This window comes from Rattus norvegicus, chromosome 5 (assembly GCF_021556685.1).
Source record: "Rattus norvegicus strain SHRSP/BbbUtx chromosome 5, alternate assembly SHRSP_T2T, whole genome shotgun sequence".
Classification (NCBI taxonomy): Eukaryota; Metazoa; Chordata; class Mammalia; order Rodentia; family Muridae; genus Rattus; species Rattus norvegicus.
The window spans coordinates 41,030,001-41,045,709 of record NC_141538.1 but is presented as its reverse complement, the minus strand read 5'-3'; the positions used below and the strand labels follow the sequence as shown (position 1 = coordinate 41,045,709).

General features: G+C 40.5%; 1 protein-coding gene and 1 pseudogene across 13 annotated transcripts in view; one reads left to right on the top strand and one right to left on the bottom strand.

Moving 5' to 3' along the window:
• Positions 1–15,709, top strand: part of LOC120102844 (uncharacterized) — a 67,454-nt gene that overhangs the window by 26,659 nt on the left and 25,086 nt on the right. For 3 of the 13 annotated variants that reach the window (XR_015620168.1, XR_015620163.1, XR_015620167.1), the window contains 5 exons: positions 6,139–6,205; positions 6,916–7,014; positions 7,666–7,786; positions 8,802–8,893; positions 9,301–10,177. Coding sequence is in view for 3 of the 13 variants with exons in the window: in XM_087551500.1 (XP_087407626.1) it covers positions 1,282–1,679 (398 nt within the window). In the remaining 10 variants the exon portion in view is untranslated. Of the gene's footprint in view, positions 1–1,281; positions 2,309–6,138; positions 6,206–6,915; positions 7,015–7,665; positions 7,787–8,706; positions 8,894–9,300; positions 10,954–12,846; positions 12,906–12,998; positions 13,110–15,709 lie in introns of those variants that run through there. The other 10 variants (XR_015620165.1, XR_015620166.1, XR_015620169.1 and 7 more) reach the window with 8 other exon arrangements.
• On the bottom strand, positions 1,740–3,687 carry Pcnp-ps1 (PEST proteolytic signal containing nuclear protein, pseudogene 1; annotated as a pseudogene).

The following is a 15,709-nucleotide window of genomic DNA, read 5'->3' as shown; positions in this document are numbered from 1 at the left end:
GTGGATATTCCATTTCCACAGTGTGGGAGCTGGAAACTTGCTGGGGAAATCTGGAAACTGTTAGCTAGGGAAGTAGCTGAGGAAGTCTGGAAATTGTTGCTGACCTATTGTCCTTGTCTCAGGCCAAGTGGGGAAGCAGCTTCTGAGGCCTGGATTTACCTGGAATTGCCCAATTCTTGGAAGCAGATATTTAGGTCTAGTCTCCTTACTGTCAATGTGAAGCCTGTCATGGAATCAGCCTCGCCTCCTCACTGCAACACACAAATCTAAGAGTATATGTGTTTTATGTATAGTAAAAGTGTTTTATTTTTAAGCATTTCTGAACTATTTTAGTCATCCAAAATGTACTTTGAAACCATTGGTCAGTATGTATTTCCTTATAATAAGCCATGGCACTGTACAAATAAGAAATCCTATGATTTTTAATTCAAATTGAATTTACAAAGTCACTTAAATGCTTCAAAAGTCACAGAAAGTCCATTGCCTCATCTCTGTCATAGAATGTTATCCTTTTTTATTTAAACTTTTTAAAAGATAAAAACCAGGCAAATACTTAAGGTAGTATGTATATTTATATTTTTGGTGGTAGGCCAAAAATACTTTAAAAGAAGCAATGTCCTTATGAATTGCCTCAAGTTCTGGCGGGAATACTATAGGAACTCGATTAGAAACCAAGAGAAGCACATTCAAGATACCAAGTTACTTTGGTAGCAAATAGTATTCTTTGAAGAATCCTGGATGGAGATGAGCACCATTAAAGTGAACTGGGTTAATTATAATTATAATTATAATTATAATTATAATTATAATTATGGATATTTCACATAAGAAATTTTGACCAAAAAATAAAATAAAATAAAACACGTAAAGTATTTGTACCCACTGATAGCAATGCAGTACTAGCATGCAATGACCAAAACCAAATGAAATGCCCATAGAAAAAAGTTTGTTTTAATTTATGCAAATTTATGTTCAGTCAACAATCCAGTAACATTGTCTTCTCTATCCAGTACTCCTTTCTGAGAGACCATTCCTGGGAAACAGACAGTTTGGGTAAGGGAGTGAACTGCTCATGGTTTTAAGTTGACAGTAACTTTTGGCTTCCCTCTTAATATGCTAACCGTTGTGTCTTAAAAAAAAAATTGTACAGTTCTTAGAAAGGAACCACTGCTGATTTCTTTTTATCTGAAAGTAATCATATAAAACTAAAAATTAGCCAAATGTCTTGAAATCTGTATATGAAACACAAATTACATCTAATTTCAAACTCTTGATTATTAGTGTACCACTCAATTTTTAAAAAGAAAAGGAAGAAAAAGGAAGGAAGGGAAGAAGAGGAGAAAGAGAAGGAAGAGGAAGGAGGAGGAAGAAGAGAAAGAGGAGGAGGGGGAGGTAAAGTCAAGGAAGAAGAAGAAGAAGGAGGAGGAGGAGGAGGAGGAGGAGGAGGAGGAGGAGGAGGAGGAGGAGAAGGAGAAGGAGAAGGAGAAGGAGAAGGAGAAGGAGAAGGAGAAGGAGAAGGAGAAGGAGAAGGAGAAGAAGAAGAAGAAGAAGAAGAAGAAGAAGAAGAAGAAGAAGAAGAAGAAGAAGAAGAAGAAGAAGAAGAAGAAGAAGAAGAAGAAGAAGAAGAAGAAGAAGAAATGTCTTCAAACCTAGTCTTAACAAAAAGAAGACTTTCTTAACAAAAGAAGAATGTTTCTTCTAACTGCACCCACCCACAACCCAATCTCAAAACACTTCATTTAATTACCTTGACTGTGTCCATTTCCAAGATGAAGTTTTATATTCTGCTCCTACTGCTTCTGGATATCAGAAAGCTATCCTTTCCTTTACTAAAGGGGTTTGGTGCAGCTGATGTTGGTGTGTCCCTCCCAATATTTCTCGTCTTTGCTTCTGGAGACATTTCTTCTGGTTCACTGTCTTCATCTTCCTGGAATGCTATTGCTACTTAAAGTGTTTTTGAAGCAAGAGTTGGAACCATTTCCTTATGATTACTTCATCTAAGTCGGATGCAGACGGCTGACTACCAACGGCAAATCCATTCTTGGAGATCTCTGTAGGCTTTGTTGGGAGGTCTGCAGCTGCTTCTTTGACTGATCTCTTTTCAGCCCTGACACTGGAACTTTCTCCTCCATTACTAGAAAAAAGAGTTTCCATAGGATTTTTTTCCCTTCTTCTTCAGGTCCTCCTGTGACTCTGGCTTGCTGAAGTTTCTCAGGCTCCTTCTCTCCTGCTTTCTGGTCTACCCCACCACAGCCTCCCTCTGCCACCCATTGTGTAAATAAAAACCTTTGGGCAAGTCGTTCTCTTAAAATATTTTGTCTATAAAAGTCATAATTTTTCAGTTATTTGAATTTTACTAGACAGCATTCAAAAGTATTTTTATAAGGCTCGTCTTTGTATATATGTTTATGTATTTATTTTAAGACAGGGTTTTACTGTGTTCCCTAGTCTGTCTCAAATGGCATGATCTTCCTGCCATTAAATTCGTAGAGGGAACCAGAAGGCACATAGATTTGAAGCTCAGGTTCATAAATTATAATTCTGGCCTGGTTTAAAATCCTGTTAAGACATAATTAGGGTATTTAAACTGCCTCAGTATCTCTGGACTGACTGGCTCTTTAGAGTTAATGGTAACCACTAAATAAAATTGTGTGTGTGTGTGTGTATGTGTGTGTGTGTGTGTGTGTGTGTGTGTGTGTGTGTGTGTGTGTGTGTGTGTGTATGGGTTAATGATCCAAGCTATTAAGCTATGGTAAGAAAAATAACTTCCAATCATGGTTACTGGCAGCACTCAAGGACACTGTGTAAGTGTTCACTAATGTTCAATAGGTAAATTGTCTAAAATTTCATAACCCAGTCTTGCCATGGGTGGCAGTTTTTTAGTTCCAAGCATGTTTCCAGTATGAGTTGCATAAAACTCAACCTTTGCTCAGGGGACATAGTAAAACTGGAAGCAGAAAGAATGTAAGAGCTGAAAGATAAGGCAAAGCGCTTTAGAATGCCATCTTCTGGGCCTCAAGTAGTCACCACAATCAGGACCTCACAATACCTGTTAGTAGGAGCGCTGAGCGTGAGTGACACTATCCTAGTCTATAGTCAGTCATGGCTGGAGAAAGGGCATCTAGGGTTCTACCTTGCTGAACTATTAACTAGTGATGGATTCTGGGAGAAAGACAGTCATGGTGTGGAGTTATATGCCAATTGGTGAATCTACTCCAGAATACATCCAAAACTAAGTCACACAGATAGCTTTGGTTAAAGTCAGTGGGTTACAACAAAAAGCTATAAATGTGGGAAAGGGATTTGTGACAAGAGCTGGCCAATGCAAGCGCTACCCAGAATGGCATGAGAGAACCTAAGGTCAGAGTTCCTAAGCATTTCCAAATTGGTGGCCCTAGTCAGGGCTCATCAGCTTCCTGCTGCAGGGTTGATAAGGGGTGTGGTGTTCAAAACCTTCAGTTGTGGTTTTTCTATATCTCTGTGGGCTGTCTAGTACAAGGCAGTCAATGACTACATACCGACTAATTATAGCCAACTTCCTACGATATTAGCTTGGGATGCATATCATCTGTGGGATTTAAGTTCAGCCAGTGAAATTTTAATTAACACAGCTCTTCAGTGGATCCCAGGGAAAACCACACATGTTTTCTTTTTGCCAACTCACGTGTACACTTCCTGCAGCCTCATGTTTATTCCTGTGCTCTCCTTGAAGAGAGAACCCTATCCTTCCTTCTCTAGCACTTCCAGGCATGCTGCAGAGTCACATGCTATGGGGTATAAATACCCAGAAAGCCCTGTGTCTGAGGTGGCAGAGGCTGCCGCCACATCATTCTCTTGGAAATCTGCCTTTGGTGTGACAGCATAATACAGCAGTTTGAAACATGTTCACAAAACATTTCTGAGTGAGGCAGGGAAAGGAGACAGGAAGTTGAGATACTGCTGTGGCCTTCATACATCCGTTTATAACTTGCCTAAATATTTATTTATCAGCATGTCAACACGGCTGAAACAAGAGTCAATAATTCATTTCAATCCAGAGCTGCATTCTGTGAAGTGTCTTTTTTAGGAAAAAAATTGTTCTGAGAATCAAAACTTCTACCCCTTTTTGGTTGGTTTATTTTATTCTTTCATTTTAATTTGTTTTGAGATAGTGTCTTATGTAGCCCATATATAAACACAATGTGTTGCCCAGGCTTTCCTTGTACTTCATGATCCCAGCCCCACAATGTTAGTATTAAAGGTGTGTATCATCATGACTAGCTTTACCTCTTTACTACAGCTCACTGAGGAAATATCTATTATTCACTTACATAGCATCTTCCTTAGGTTTCCACCATTCAAGGATGTAATTCCAGTTGAGCAGGGAATAAATGTGTTAGATCGTAATGATATTTCCCATGTTTCATTCAATGCCTTTGACAACAGTTCGATGTTAATCAAGTCCAGGAAGAGAGGGAGAAGGAGAGGGAAAAAGAGAACAGAATGAGATGAGAAAAACTATATGGCATTTATTAATGAAAGGAAGTATGCATCTGTGTTCCTCTCCCCTGATATTAAAGGAAAGACAGACAACATAGTCCATACTTGTGCTTCAAAAGAAGTCCCTGGAGCAGCTCCATCTGTGCTCCAAGAATAAGATCTCCCCCTAGATGGAACTAGAAAATATCATCCTGAGAGGTAACCCAATCACAAAAGAACACACATTATACACTCACTGATTCAAAAGCTCTAAATACCCAAATACAATTTACAGACCACATGAAGCTCAAGAAGAAGGGAAGACCAAAGTGTGGATGCTTCAGTCCTTCTTAGAAGGGGGAACAAAATACTCACAGAAAGAAATATGGAGGAGACAAAGTGTGGAGCAGAGACTGAAGGAAAAACCATCCAGAGACTGCCGCACTTGGGGATCCATCCTGCATGCAGTCACCAAACCCAAACACTATTGCAGATGCTAAGAAGTGCATGCTGACAGGAGCCTGATACAGCTGTCTCCTGAGAGGCTCTGCCAGAGCCTGACAAATAGAGAGTGGCTACTCACAGCCAACCATTGAACTGAGAATGGAGTTCCCAGTGGAGGAGTTAGAGAAAGAACTGAAGTAGCTGAAGGGGTTGCAACTCCATAGGAAGAACAACAATATCAACCAACCAGACCCATCCCCCAGAGCTCCCAGGGACTCAACCACCAACCAAAGAGTATACATGGAGTGACCAACCCATGGCTCCAGCCACATATACAGCAGAGGATGACCTTGTCAGGCATCAATGGGAGGACAGGCCTTTGGTCCTATGAAGGCTCAATGCCCCAGTCAGTGTAGGGAAATGCTGGGGGTTAGGGGGTGGGAGAGAGTAGGTGGGTGGGTAGGGGGAGCACCCTCATAGAAGCAGGGGGAGGGGGAATGGGATAGGAGGCTTCTGGAGGGGAAACCAGGAAAGGGGATAACATTTGAAATGTAAATAAAGAAAATGGCTAATTAAAAAAATAAGAAAGATCTCCTCTTAGCATGGCTAAGATCCCACCTGATCTAGCCCTCACCTGTCTCTCTCATACCAGTCCTGTCCTTGACATCCCCTCACAAGTGTCCTATATTCTAGAATATTCTGTTATGTTCTGAATTTGCCTCACACTTGCTGGCCTATGGGTCTTAGCATATATGATATTATCTGTCCGGGCTTCTACTACTGCTCCAGTAGTCAATTCCTTTTCATCTCTTTATCTTCTTTGGTGTGTCCTTTCTTCTAAGAAGTCTTCTAGGACATTGAATGGGGATCCTTTGGGAAGTTTCCCTTATGACACTTCAGGTGTTGCAGTGTGATTGCTAATGTAATAATCTCCACAGATATTCCAAAAGCCACTGACCACGGCTTTATTGTTTACTGTATCTTCACAGTATACACTTGAGGGCATCCTACACACACACACACACACACACACACACACACACATTCACATGCACACACACACGCACACACACACAAACACAAATGCACGCACACAGAGGCATATTTTTCAAAGCAATGATGAAAAGATAAGAGGAAGGGAGGGTGTCTGCAGCCTGAGCAAACAGACAGTGACAGTGCCTGTGGAAGACGAAGGAAGCACCAAGCTAATGACTTTATTTTTCGGCTGTTATAAAGATGCAGGAAGACAGGCACTGAAGCAATGAGGTCAAGAATTATACTGGGAAAGGAAAGGAAAAACAGAGTGAGTAATCACATTTTTCATTTTAAGATTAGCCTTTTGAATATGAAACTCATTCAATACAGCAAGTGTTACTTCTGGTCCCTATAATTCTGTCTTGAGTACTGACTTACTTGGGGTGATGTCTCAATAAAGTGATGTGAAAGTCTAGTCATGGACCAGGAGGCAGGACAACATTTGGGATGTAAATAAATAAAATAATTAACTAAAAAAAGAAAACACTTCCCTGGAAAATAATACTTAGTTTGTATAATATGCATTCAAATCAAAAGATCATGTGAAAAAGAATGATTGTCTAGAAATTTTAAAAGAGAGAAATCAAACAGAAACATTACTTTCATGAAAAAAAAATAATTTTACTTAATTGTTTACATTCCCAATTCCTTCATTGGAGAAAATATGGCCACCAATTCTTTTGAACCATATGAAGGCATATAATATATTAATAAATATGGATGCATATTATTCTATGCAGACTACAAACTCATAAAATATCTGTTATCAACTTATGATAATTTATTTATAGCATATAAAGTTGTCTGGTAAGATTTAACTGGTATAAACTGCGTAAAAATATTTAACATTAAATCACAATGTTATACCTCAAAAATACATAGTTTTAAGAAGTTGAAGGATAGAATAAAAATATCCATTAACAGATGTCGTTGATACATTAACTGTCACCCTTAAAAATCACCTTGTTTCTTAATTAGAATTCTTCAAGCATACCAGCTGAATCCTTCGTCACTGTGCACCACACCCTGTGTGAATTCAAAGCATGAGAGAGGATTATTTTCTAGTTAATGGAGCATGTAAGTTTACTTTAATATTCAAGGTTATGTGAGTAAAACGTAAACAGGAAAGTTTCCTTTTTATCAAGGGTTACGGTATAATGGCAGTACTTTATGAAATAAATGCTCAATTAGCATAAAACAAATGGAAGGTCATTACATTTCACTTGGGCTTTGTATGCAGTCTGTGGAATGTGCGTCCTACAAATTGGTATGCTGTAATACTTTGTATATGCGCTTAATCCAAGGAACTCAGCCTTATCTTTTCCTCATTATGAAATGCATGGACTCCACTGTAGTGATGATAACTGAATTCTTCCTCATTTCTGAACTCTGGATAAACCATTCCTTGTCTGTAAAGTCACTTCCTCCTTTGGTTCAGTATAAACTCTTCCTCAAGACGTTTCAAAAAAATGTATCTCTCCATATACCTTCTCTTCATTTTTACTTACCTAAATGAGATTTGGTGTATTCCATGACTTAAGTGTGGCTTGAAGGTGTGATTGTTATTTAAGGCTGGTCCACAGCTACTGGTGTAGTGGAGACTTTGGGAGGTGACCCTCATGGGAGATGCTTAAGTCACTGAGGATGCACCCTCAGGAGGGGTCTCACTCCTTCTCCACTTTCTAACTCAACAAGTAACCAACCGTTGGTTCCTATGTGTGTTCCCAGAACTGCCGTCTGCCATCCGTCTTGATCATCATTAGACCTGGGTATCTGTAGGCATCATGCACTGGATCCTCTACAACTGTGAGATAAGCAGGCAGCTTCTACTGATCTTCAGCAATCTCAGGTATGTTGTTGTACTATACAAACAGACGAACGCAGTGTCGTACTTCATTTTGTGTTGCTATCCCCTAGAACCCCCCAGTGGATAACCTGTAATGGATAGAAATGTACATGCTCACAGCTGTGGAGACTAGAGAGAGGGTCTAATCCCAAAGTGTCAACATTTGGTAAGGGCCTTTTTGGCTCTTGGAAGGTGAGAGGATTAGAAGATAAGGCGGAACATACCTTACCTTTTGGTAACTTTTCCAGTGCTATCCGTGAAGATGGAACCCTCATGGCCTGATCATCTCTTAATGGCCAGCCTTTTAATATGATTTCAAAAGAAACTAGGTTTCAGCCCCAAGCTTTAGAGGGACAGAGGGACACGCATTTAAACTATAATAGTTGGGGCAGTTTCATAATTGCGTAGATAAAAGTAGGTTATTTAGCTCTGTCAGTCTGTTTTACCACATGTTTATTGAATCTAGGGTGGTTGGGACGGTAGGGAAAAGCTAGTGGAGGCTCAATGGTAGCTTATCATCCTTGCAACAGTTCATATTATATTGTTTTTATCCTTGACCCATTCTCGGTCTGGGTCTATTTCATTTGTATCTGCCTTTCTCCACCATAAATTCTATTTATTTCTTCTACACATGCCAAGTCTTTGAAATCAGCAATACAGTTAGAATTACTGTGTGCTGCTGCGAGGAGCAGTGAGGGTTGAAGATGCCACAGTCACAAACTCAATTGCCTTCAGGGCCCGGACATGTTATGTGTGCGAGCAGTGAGACACAGTGTTAGACAGGGAGCAGAGGCTACGGAAACTAGGAGTGCCTGCCCAGCCTAGGGGCATTCAAATGCAAAGACTCATACTGCTCCTGCCAGTCCAATTTGGCCTTCCAGCAACTGTTTTGTAACTCTGAGTGCCCTGATTTCTTCCTGCAGCCCTGTGTGAGATGTTGGTGGTGACAGGGCGATTAGCAACATTTGTTTGTGAAGTAATTGAAACACAGAACAGTAACTTTGCAAATCTCACACAGAAAAGCAACTCCACGAGTACGTCTTAGTCAAATGGGATACACACTGCAAAACAGAAAAATAAAGAATGTGACCTGAACCTGGAAGTGAATGAGTAAGATCAATTCTTTTAAAAATATAATTTTCTTTAATATTTTGAAGGGATCTTTGCATATTTTATAAGTTTCAAGGGAGCAATTAGATAACTCAGAGATGTCTGTGATGATTTGCATGTACACACTCACATAGACATATTATTTTTTGATTCATTCATAATTACCTTGGGAAATTTGCCATCTTGTAAGGGATTTTTGACTAATCTACGGTCAACCTTGCTTTATAGAAAATCTGGCTTCAAAGGGAGAATTGGCCCTTTCCCCAGTGTCTTACCAGTCCCGCCCCCCAAGATTATGCTTTATTTGCTATTATTACTATTAGCTTTGGGGTGGAGGAGAAGGCTGGGTAACAGATGCTAGGATCTGCTTTTAATGTGAATACTTTGAAATTTTTATTCCCTTCTAGTACAAGCCGAGAAGCGGGCAAAGCATATTCTGCAAATCAAGCCCGTTAAAATTCTGCTGCAAAGCGCAGACTTGACTGACTGCAAGTGGAGCTGTCAGCTCATACAGGCATCACTGTCAAAGGGCCGTGTCATCTGTCAGTGCTGGTTCCAGCTCACTGTTCCACATAGAGGCAATGCACTGTTGCCTCCCAATTGATAACACGCTGCCAGAAGCATGCTACTTTCTCATCCGTCTTCTTGTAGCTGTCAAAAATGGAATCCATTAATTAGTTTGTTCTTGTGAATTTTAGTTGTTCGGAAGACATGTAAATTTCAAAGTAAGACAAATAAAAATTCCTCTCCAAACCGTGATGCCAATAAGGGCTCAAAACCCCCAAAGTGGCAGCCCTTCCTGACAGTAACTAAACTGACCAGCTAAATTCTGCCTTAAGTGAATGTAATGATGTGGCTACTTTCCCATCCCTTTTAATGAGGGCAAGGTTCCCAAGGCAGCAAAAGGAGAATCCAAGTTAGAGCATCTGGTGGGGAGCCGCCCTGAGCTTTGCTCTAACTAGTCAGGAGGTTTGACACAACTCAGGGAGCCCGGTTGCTGCTGCTCTTGAATGATTACCTTTCTGTGTTTTATTCCTCTCCAGTGGCTTCCAAAAAAGTTTGGACTTTATCCCCTTCATTTTAAGGGTCCCACAAAGCAAGGGCAAGTCTATAAACTCCACGTATGCTTTAGACAGAGAGTCTCACATAAATCCCCTCAGCATCCCAATATAGAATGTGTATATAAATTGAAAGAATTATATATATAAAAGCTCAAAACTATATTGTACAATCCTTATGTGTGTCAGTGTTTGGTAAACATGAACGTGTTTCAGCCTGACTCGATCCTTTTTCTTTCTCTCCATCTTTTCACGTCAGCAAATCAAAGGTTGAGCTGACACTGACTTATTTTATCATATTCAATTCAGTAAGTCCTCCGTAAGGGACTGTTCCTCATAACTCTGCTGGGCACTCTTGGAAATAGAAACAATGATTAAAAGGCAGCTTTTGCCTCTAGAAATTCTTACTTCAGAGAAAGGACCAGAGAAAGTCACACACACACACACTAATTTGAGATGGGTTTCAGAAAGTACTCAGGAGACTTTGGAAGTGGGACAGGGAGATAAGCTGTCATCCTGGGGACTCGAGAAGGGTTGACGTAATACTTAAGCATGGTCCACAAGGTAGGTTTGTTCCTGATGAGAGTCTACTGCTGTTTTCAAAACTCACGTTCAGTCTGCTCTCTGAGGTGATGGCGATAGAGCCTTCTGGAGGTGACTGAATCAAGAGAATGGACCCCTCATGAATGGTATTTCTACCCTTACAATAGAAGACCCTGAAAACTCCTTTTGCCTTCAGCACCATGTGAGGGTATGCAAAAAAGCAAGGTGTCTTTGCTCAGGCTGTGGGCCCAAACTAGGTATGAAATCTGACAGTGCCTTGAGCAGAGACTCCAGAATTATGAGAAACAAATTTCCGTTGCTTCTAAACTACCCAGACTATGGTATTTTGTTATGACTTCTAGACGGACTAAGGCAACCATAACAGCTCCTGCCGTTTTCTTTTGGGGACAAGAAAGGACACAGCAAAGGAGCCAGCTCGTGAATGACAGGAAGCCACAGGTAAAGATGCACCGAGAAGAGTTTTAAGGCTGACAGGATGAGAGCTTGCTTGGCACAGCACAGGGAGGACTTCTCTGAGGGAAACAGCCTTGTAAACCCTGTGCATTTTAGCCCAGCTAGCAAACTGTGGTAGCCCCCTTTCTGAAACACGTCTGAGGAAGAAGCAACAGTTTGAAACACAAATAAATAGTAAGTGTAACCTAAAATATCTTCCTGAAATATTTTTTTCTCACTTCCAGGTTTACATATTGTGAGAAAAAACACAATGTAGAAGGGGAAGGACAACATTGGGATTAAAAGACAGGATAGAAATAACTCAGCAGCATCACTTCATAGATTCCTCCATGCTTTTGATAAACAGAACACTAGATCGGAAATGTCCTAAGGTCCTGGAAAGAGTTCCCTCATTGCCAAGTTCACACGACATAGAAGCGTGCCTGGCTCGTACAGGTTCAGACTTCATTTGCTGAGATACTCCTGGCAAAACCTGTCAATAGTAGTCACCCAGCCGAGCCTCAGAAGCACAAACCCTGCTCTGCTCAGTCCCAGTCTGCTGCCCGTTTTGAGGGATGACTACTTGAGATGAAGTCATGTTAGAAAACTAAGATCCTTAAAAAAAAAAGCCATGGGTTCATCATGTAGACAATTTTCAGTTAATTGGATCGCAGTCACTCTTTTGATTTGACTTAGAAGGGAAGATAGGGGAAAAGACTGAATGCATTGATAGGGGAAAGACTGAACTAGCCACGAATAAAATTTGCTAATATGCTGGGTGTTTGAAATTTCCATGTTTCTTGACATAAAACGCTAACAAGACAGTTGGTTCTATCTAGAAGAAGAAAAAGTGTAAGCGAACAGTGAAGTTCATTCAGTTCCCCGAATCTAGCCAGTTTAAATAACTCAGTGAGCAAACAAATGTGACTACTTGCACAGTGTAGTAAGCCATATCTGCAACCCAACCTCTACACCCTTTGCACTGGCATGTACGAGCCTATTCTCAGTGAATATATGTCCAAGATACTAACCAGTGGCTTTGCCTATGGCTGGTATAGTTGTTAAGATGTTTAGAAACAATAGGAGTCAGTACAATAACTTCTCTGGGCCAAATCGGCAAGGTGAAACCCACGAGCATATGTTAGTGACTAAGAGAACAGTACAGATATAAGCTGGAGCAAGATCTAAGCTCTGTAATGACCCTTGCCTAGGCCTGTGTCTGAGACTGGCGGGTCCCTTTCTGAGAACAATAATCCTTAACTGCAAGGTAATGGAGAGAGAAGTCAGAGTACCAGTCTTGGGAACTCTTGGAAGATGTGAGGGGTGCGTCAGCCAGAGACTTTTAGCACTGCTACCAAAAGCACTTGAGCAACCACAAGTCACGGTACATGCAAATCACTCGGAAATGCCTGAAATGTGGACCTAGAAAAGTTATCTCCACTCAGGACTTGCTGCTACTGAGTACTCAGTGTTGGGAAAATAGCTTAGCTGGTGTGAGTATTGGTCCAACCAAAGCCACCCCAGTGTCCAGAAAGTTCACAGTTCCCTGGATGACTCCTAGAGGGTCTAGGGTAATCCCTGCTTGCCTTCGATAAGATCAGCTGGTCCTTGTTGGGAACATGTATTACAAAGAGGGCACGGATGGCTTCCTTCAACCTTCTGAGGCATCATTCTTCCATGAACCACCCACTTTTTAAAGCAAGTTCTTTGGTTTGGTTGGTTTTTATCAACACCAAAATCTGCTTCCCTTCACTCAAGTCTCACAGTTACCAGACAGATGGGAATCTGATCATGTTGTTTGAACACTCTAATCACTTCTGTCTATAAGCAATTCCTTCCTCTCCTCTTCCTCCTTGTCTTTTCAATTATCAGCTACTCTCCATCTTTTTTTCTTGACAGTTGCTCACTGAAATCCACCATTTACCTCACAAGGTGCTTGAGGGGAGACGAAAACTCAGGTGCTAATCATTTTAATATTTAACTGCATTCCCGTAATTCAGAAAAGCTACTTCAAGATTTCTACTCGCATGACACCTCTTTTCACTTTGCAGAGTTTCCTGTGGAGGATAGATGTTTCTCACAGGGGAAGATTCTGCTGGAAGAATCTTAGTCTTAAAAGAACAGTCATTCCAATGAGTGGGCTGCACCTATGGACAGCACAGGTGAAAAAGTTGAAAGGAATGATGAATGCTGGGACACTGAAGAGAGCCACTCTTTACATTGAATTAGGTGTCTGCACTCATGCCCTCATTCATTCATGTGTGTGTGACTATGCCTGTGCATATGTGTGAGAGAGACACAGAGAGAGAGACAGACAGAGAAAGAAATAGAAAGGGACAGAGACAGAGAGAGACAGAGAAAGACACACAGAGAGAGAAACAGGGAGAGACAGAGACAGAGAAACAGAGAGACAGAGAGAGATAGAGACAGACACACAGAGATAGACAGAGACAGAAAGAGAGAGAGAGAGAGAGAGAGAGAGAGAGAGAGAGAGAGAGAGAGACCAGGACACCCTTGTAGAAGCCAGAGAAAATTTGTGGAAGTTAATTTTGTCCTTCTGCCATGCAAGTGCCAAATATTGAACTCAGGTTGTCAGGACTGGTGGCAAGATCCCTTATCATTTGAGCCCCCTTACCAGGACCTTTTTGTCACATGGCTGTATTGGTAATCCTGAAAAGCATGGGCTACTGGCACGACTTATATAACCAAATGCTATCTGGTTAATGATGTCAGATGTCTCCAAAGTCAGAGGTTCAATCATCAAATGGCTTTTATTTCATGGTTGTTAGGTACAACTTGAAAGTAGGTTTCTCACTTGACATGAACACTTTTTAAAGTTAAGCACACTTGTGAATAGTGGAAGCCTATCTCTATATTTTCCATTGAGAAATCCCTTAGAAATAGCTGTTGCTCTCTTTTTTAACGATTTATTTTTATTTTTAGTAATGAGCATACTTATCCCTATGAACTTCTGACAGAAAGAAGGGCAGCACTTTTGCAATTGTTTATAAATAACATAGACGATCTATTAACCTAATTTCTATGTGTAAGCTTCCCCCTCCTCGGTGAATGCTTTTCTCTTTCATTAGAGTCAGCTTCCTATGACCTTTAAATTCAGTTAGAAAAGTTAATCTTCTGGTTAATCTGGACCAATTGGTTTCTGAAACACCTCCCAGTGACAAACCATTATTTCGAGTTCAGCTTTTAATTGGTTAGAATGTTATTGCTGCAAGATCCAGTAGCTGTCAGATTTGCCTGCTAGCCAGTCTGTGCTTTCTGGACACATTCCAAGTCATTAAAGCAGCATCTCCTGCTTGAACCTGGGCTATTTATCCTAACCCCAAGCCCAATGTTCTTGCCGGTTCTAATTTAATTAAGGCCTGAGGAATGTCGGAGGAGGCCCCGATGAAGAGGAGGGACACGTATACTTTTGAAAAGCAAAGTCTGAGGCTTTTTGTGTGTTAAATGCTACTTTATAATGATTAGATAAAAATGCCTTGCAAGCCACAACTTAGCACTGATGCCAAATGTATGTTCTCTTATGCCATTAGCTCCAGTTTTGAATGTTTGTCTATATTAAAGAACTAACGTCATAGGTTCTATCACAGTTAGAGTGATATTAACCTAGATGAACACGGTGCCTCTTGCCTGTAATCACAGTTACTTGAGAAGCTGGGAGGAGAATTCCAAGTTTGATGCTATTCTAAACTGAATTCAAGGCCAGCCCAGGATATAGATAAGATTATCTCAATAAACAAGCAAGCAAACAAATGCTGATCTGATGTTAAATATACAGATAACTTATGACAATTATTTCATTCTTCTGAGTAATAGAAAAACTTGCATCTCTTCTTAGTTTTCTGTTAGTATTCCTGAAGTGTAATTAATAATTATACTTCTATATAATATATACAGACTGGGATATACATAACTATTCCAGTCATTCTCTTTTTCAACAGTTACAGAATCAGATCATCCACATACATTTTTTTCTCACTTGTATGTTTAAGAATGGTGTTGCTTGTAAGCTATACACCAAAGGTCTAGCCTCAATCCTTCCAACTAAACTGACTGACCATAAGTACTTAAGTTGTTCATGTTCTCTGGCTTCTAGTTGCTTCCTCTACAGCATGTTAAAATTCTCCTCATTTAAAAAGTTTCTAATTGACAAATACTAACATGTATATAAAATGCTTTGAGACACTAAAATTATGATTCTAAATTTTATTAGAAAAATTCAAGTTGGAACTGGATGGGAAGGTCCTTCCCTGCTGGCTATCCCTCCTAGTGCCAGAGGATTCTAGTCAGGATGCTGGAGAATGTTAGCTCTTAACCCTCCATGAAGCACTACCTCCCTGCCAGGAAAAATGTACTATCCAGTGGAATAGTGACACGTCTGCTTGGGGGATAGCCAACAGCATTTTGATTGAATCTGAAGCCTGTTTCACAGAAAGAGATTCATAACTGGCCCTATAAACCCCATCAAAGCCCATGGCTAGGGAGGTTATAGACCCTAGCGGAGAAGCTACTGCTGTTGTTTTGCTAAATGAACATGGTGTCACCATTGGGTTGCCATCTAATTAACTATGTTTGAACCTACCGATTAGTGGCACTGTCAGCTTTGGTCAGAGAAGCTTCATTTTGTAGTGAACAGCAGTGACTACAGTTTCATGTCTTCTTAAAATGAAGAAACTAACATAAAAATGAATGCTCAGCCACACATGGGACATCTACATTACCCCACTAAGACTCAGGGAACATC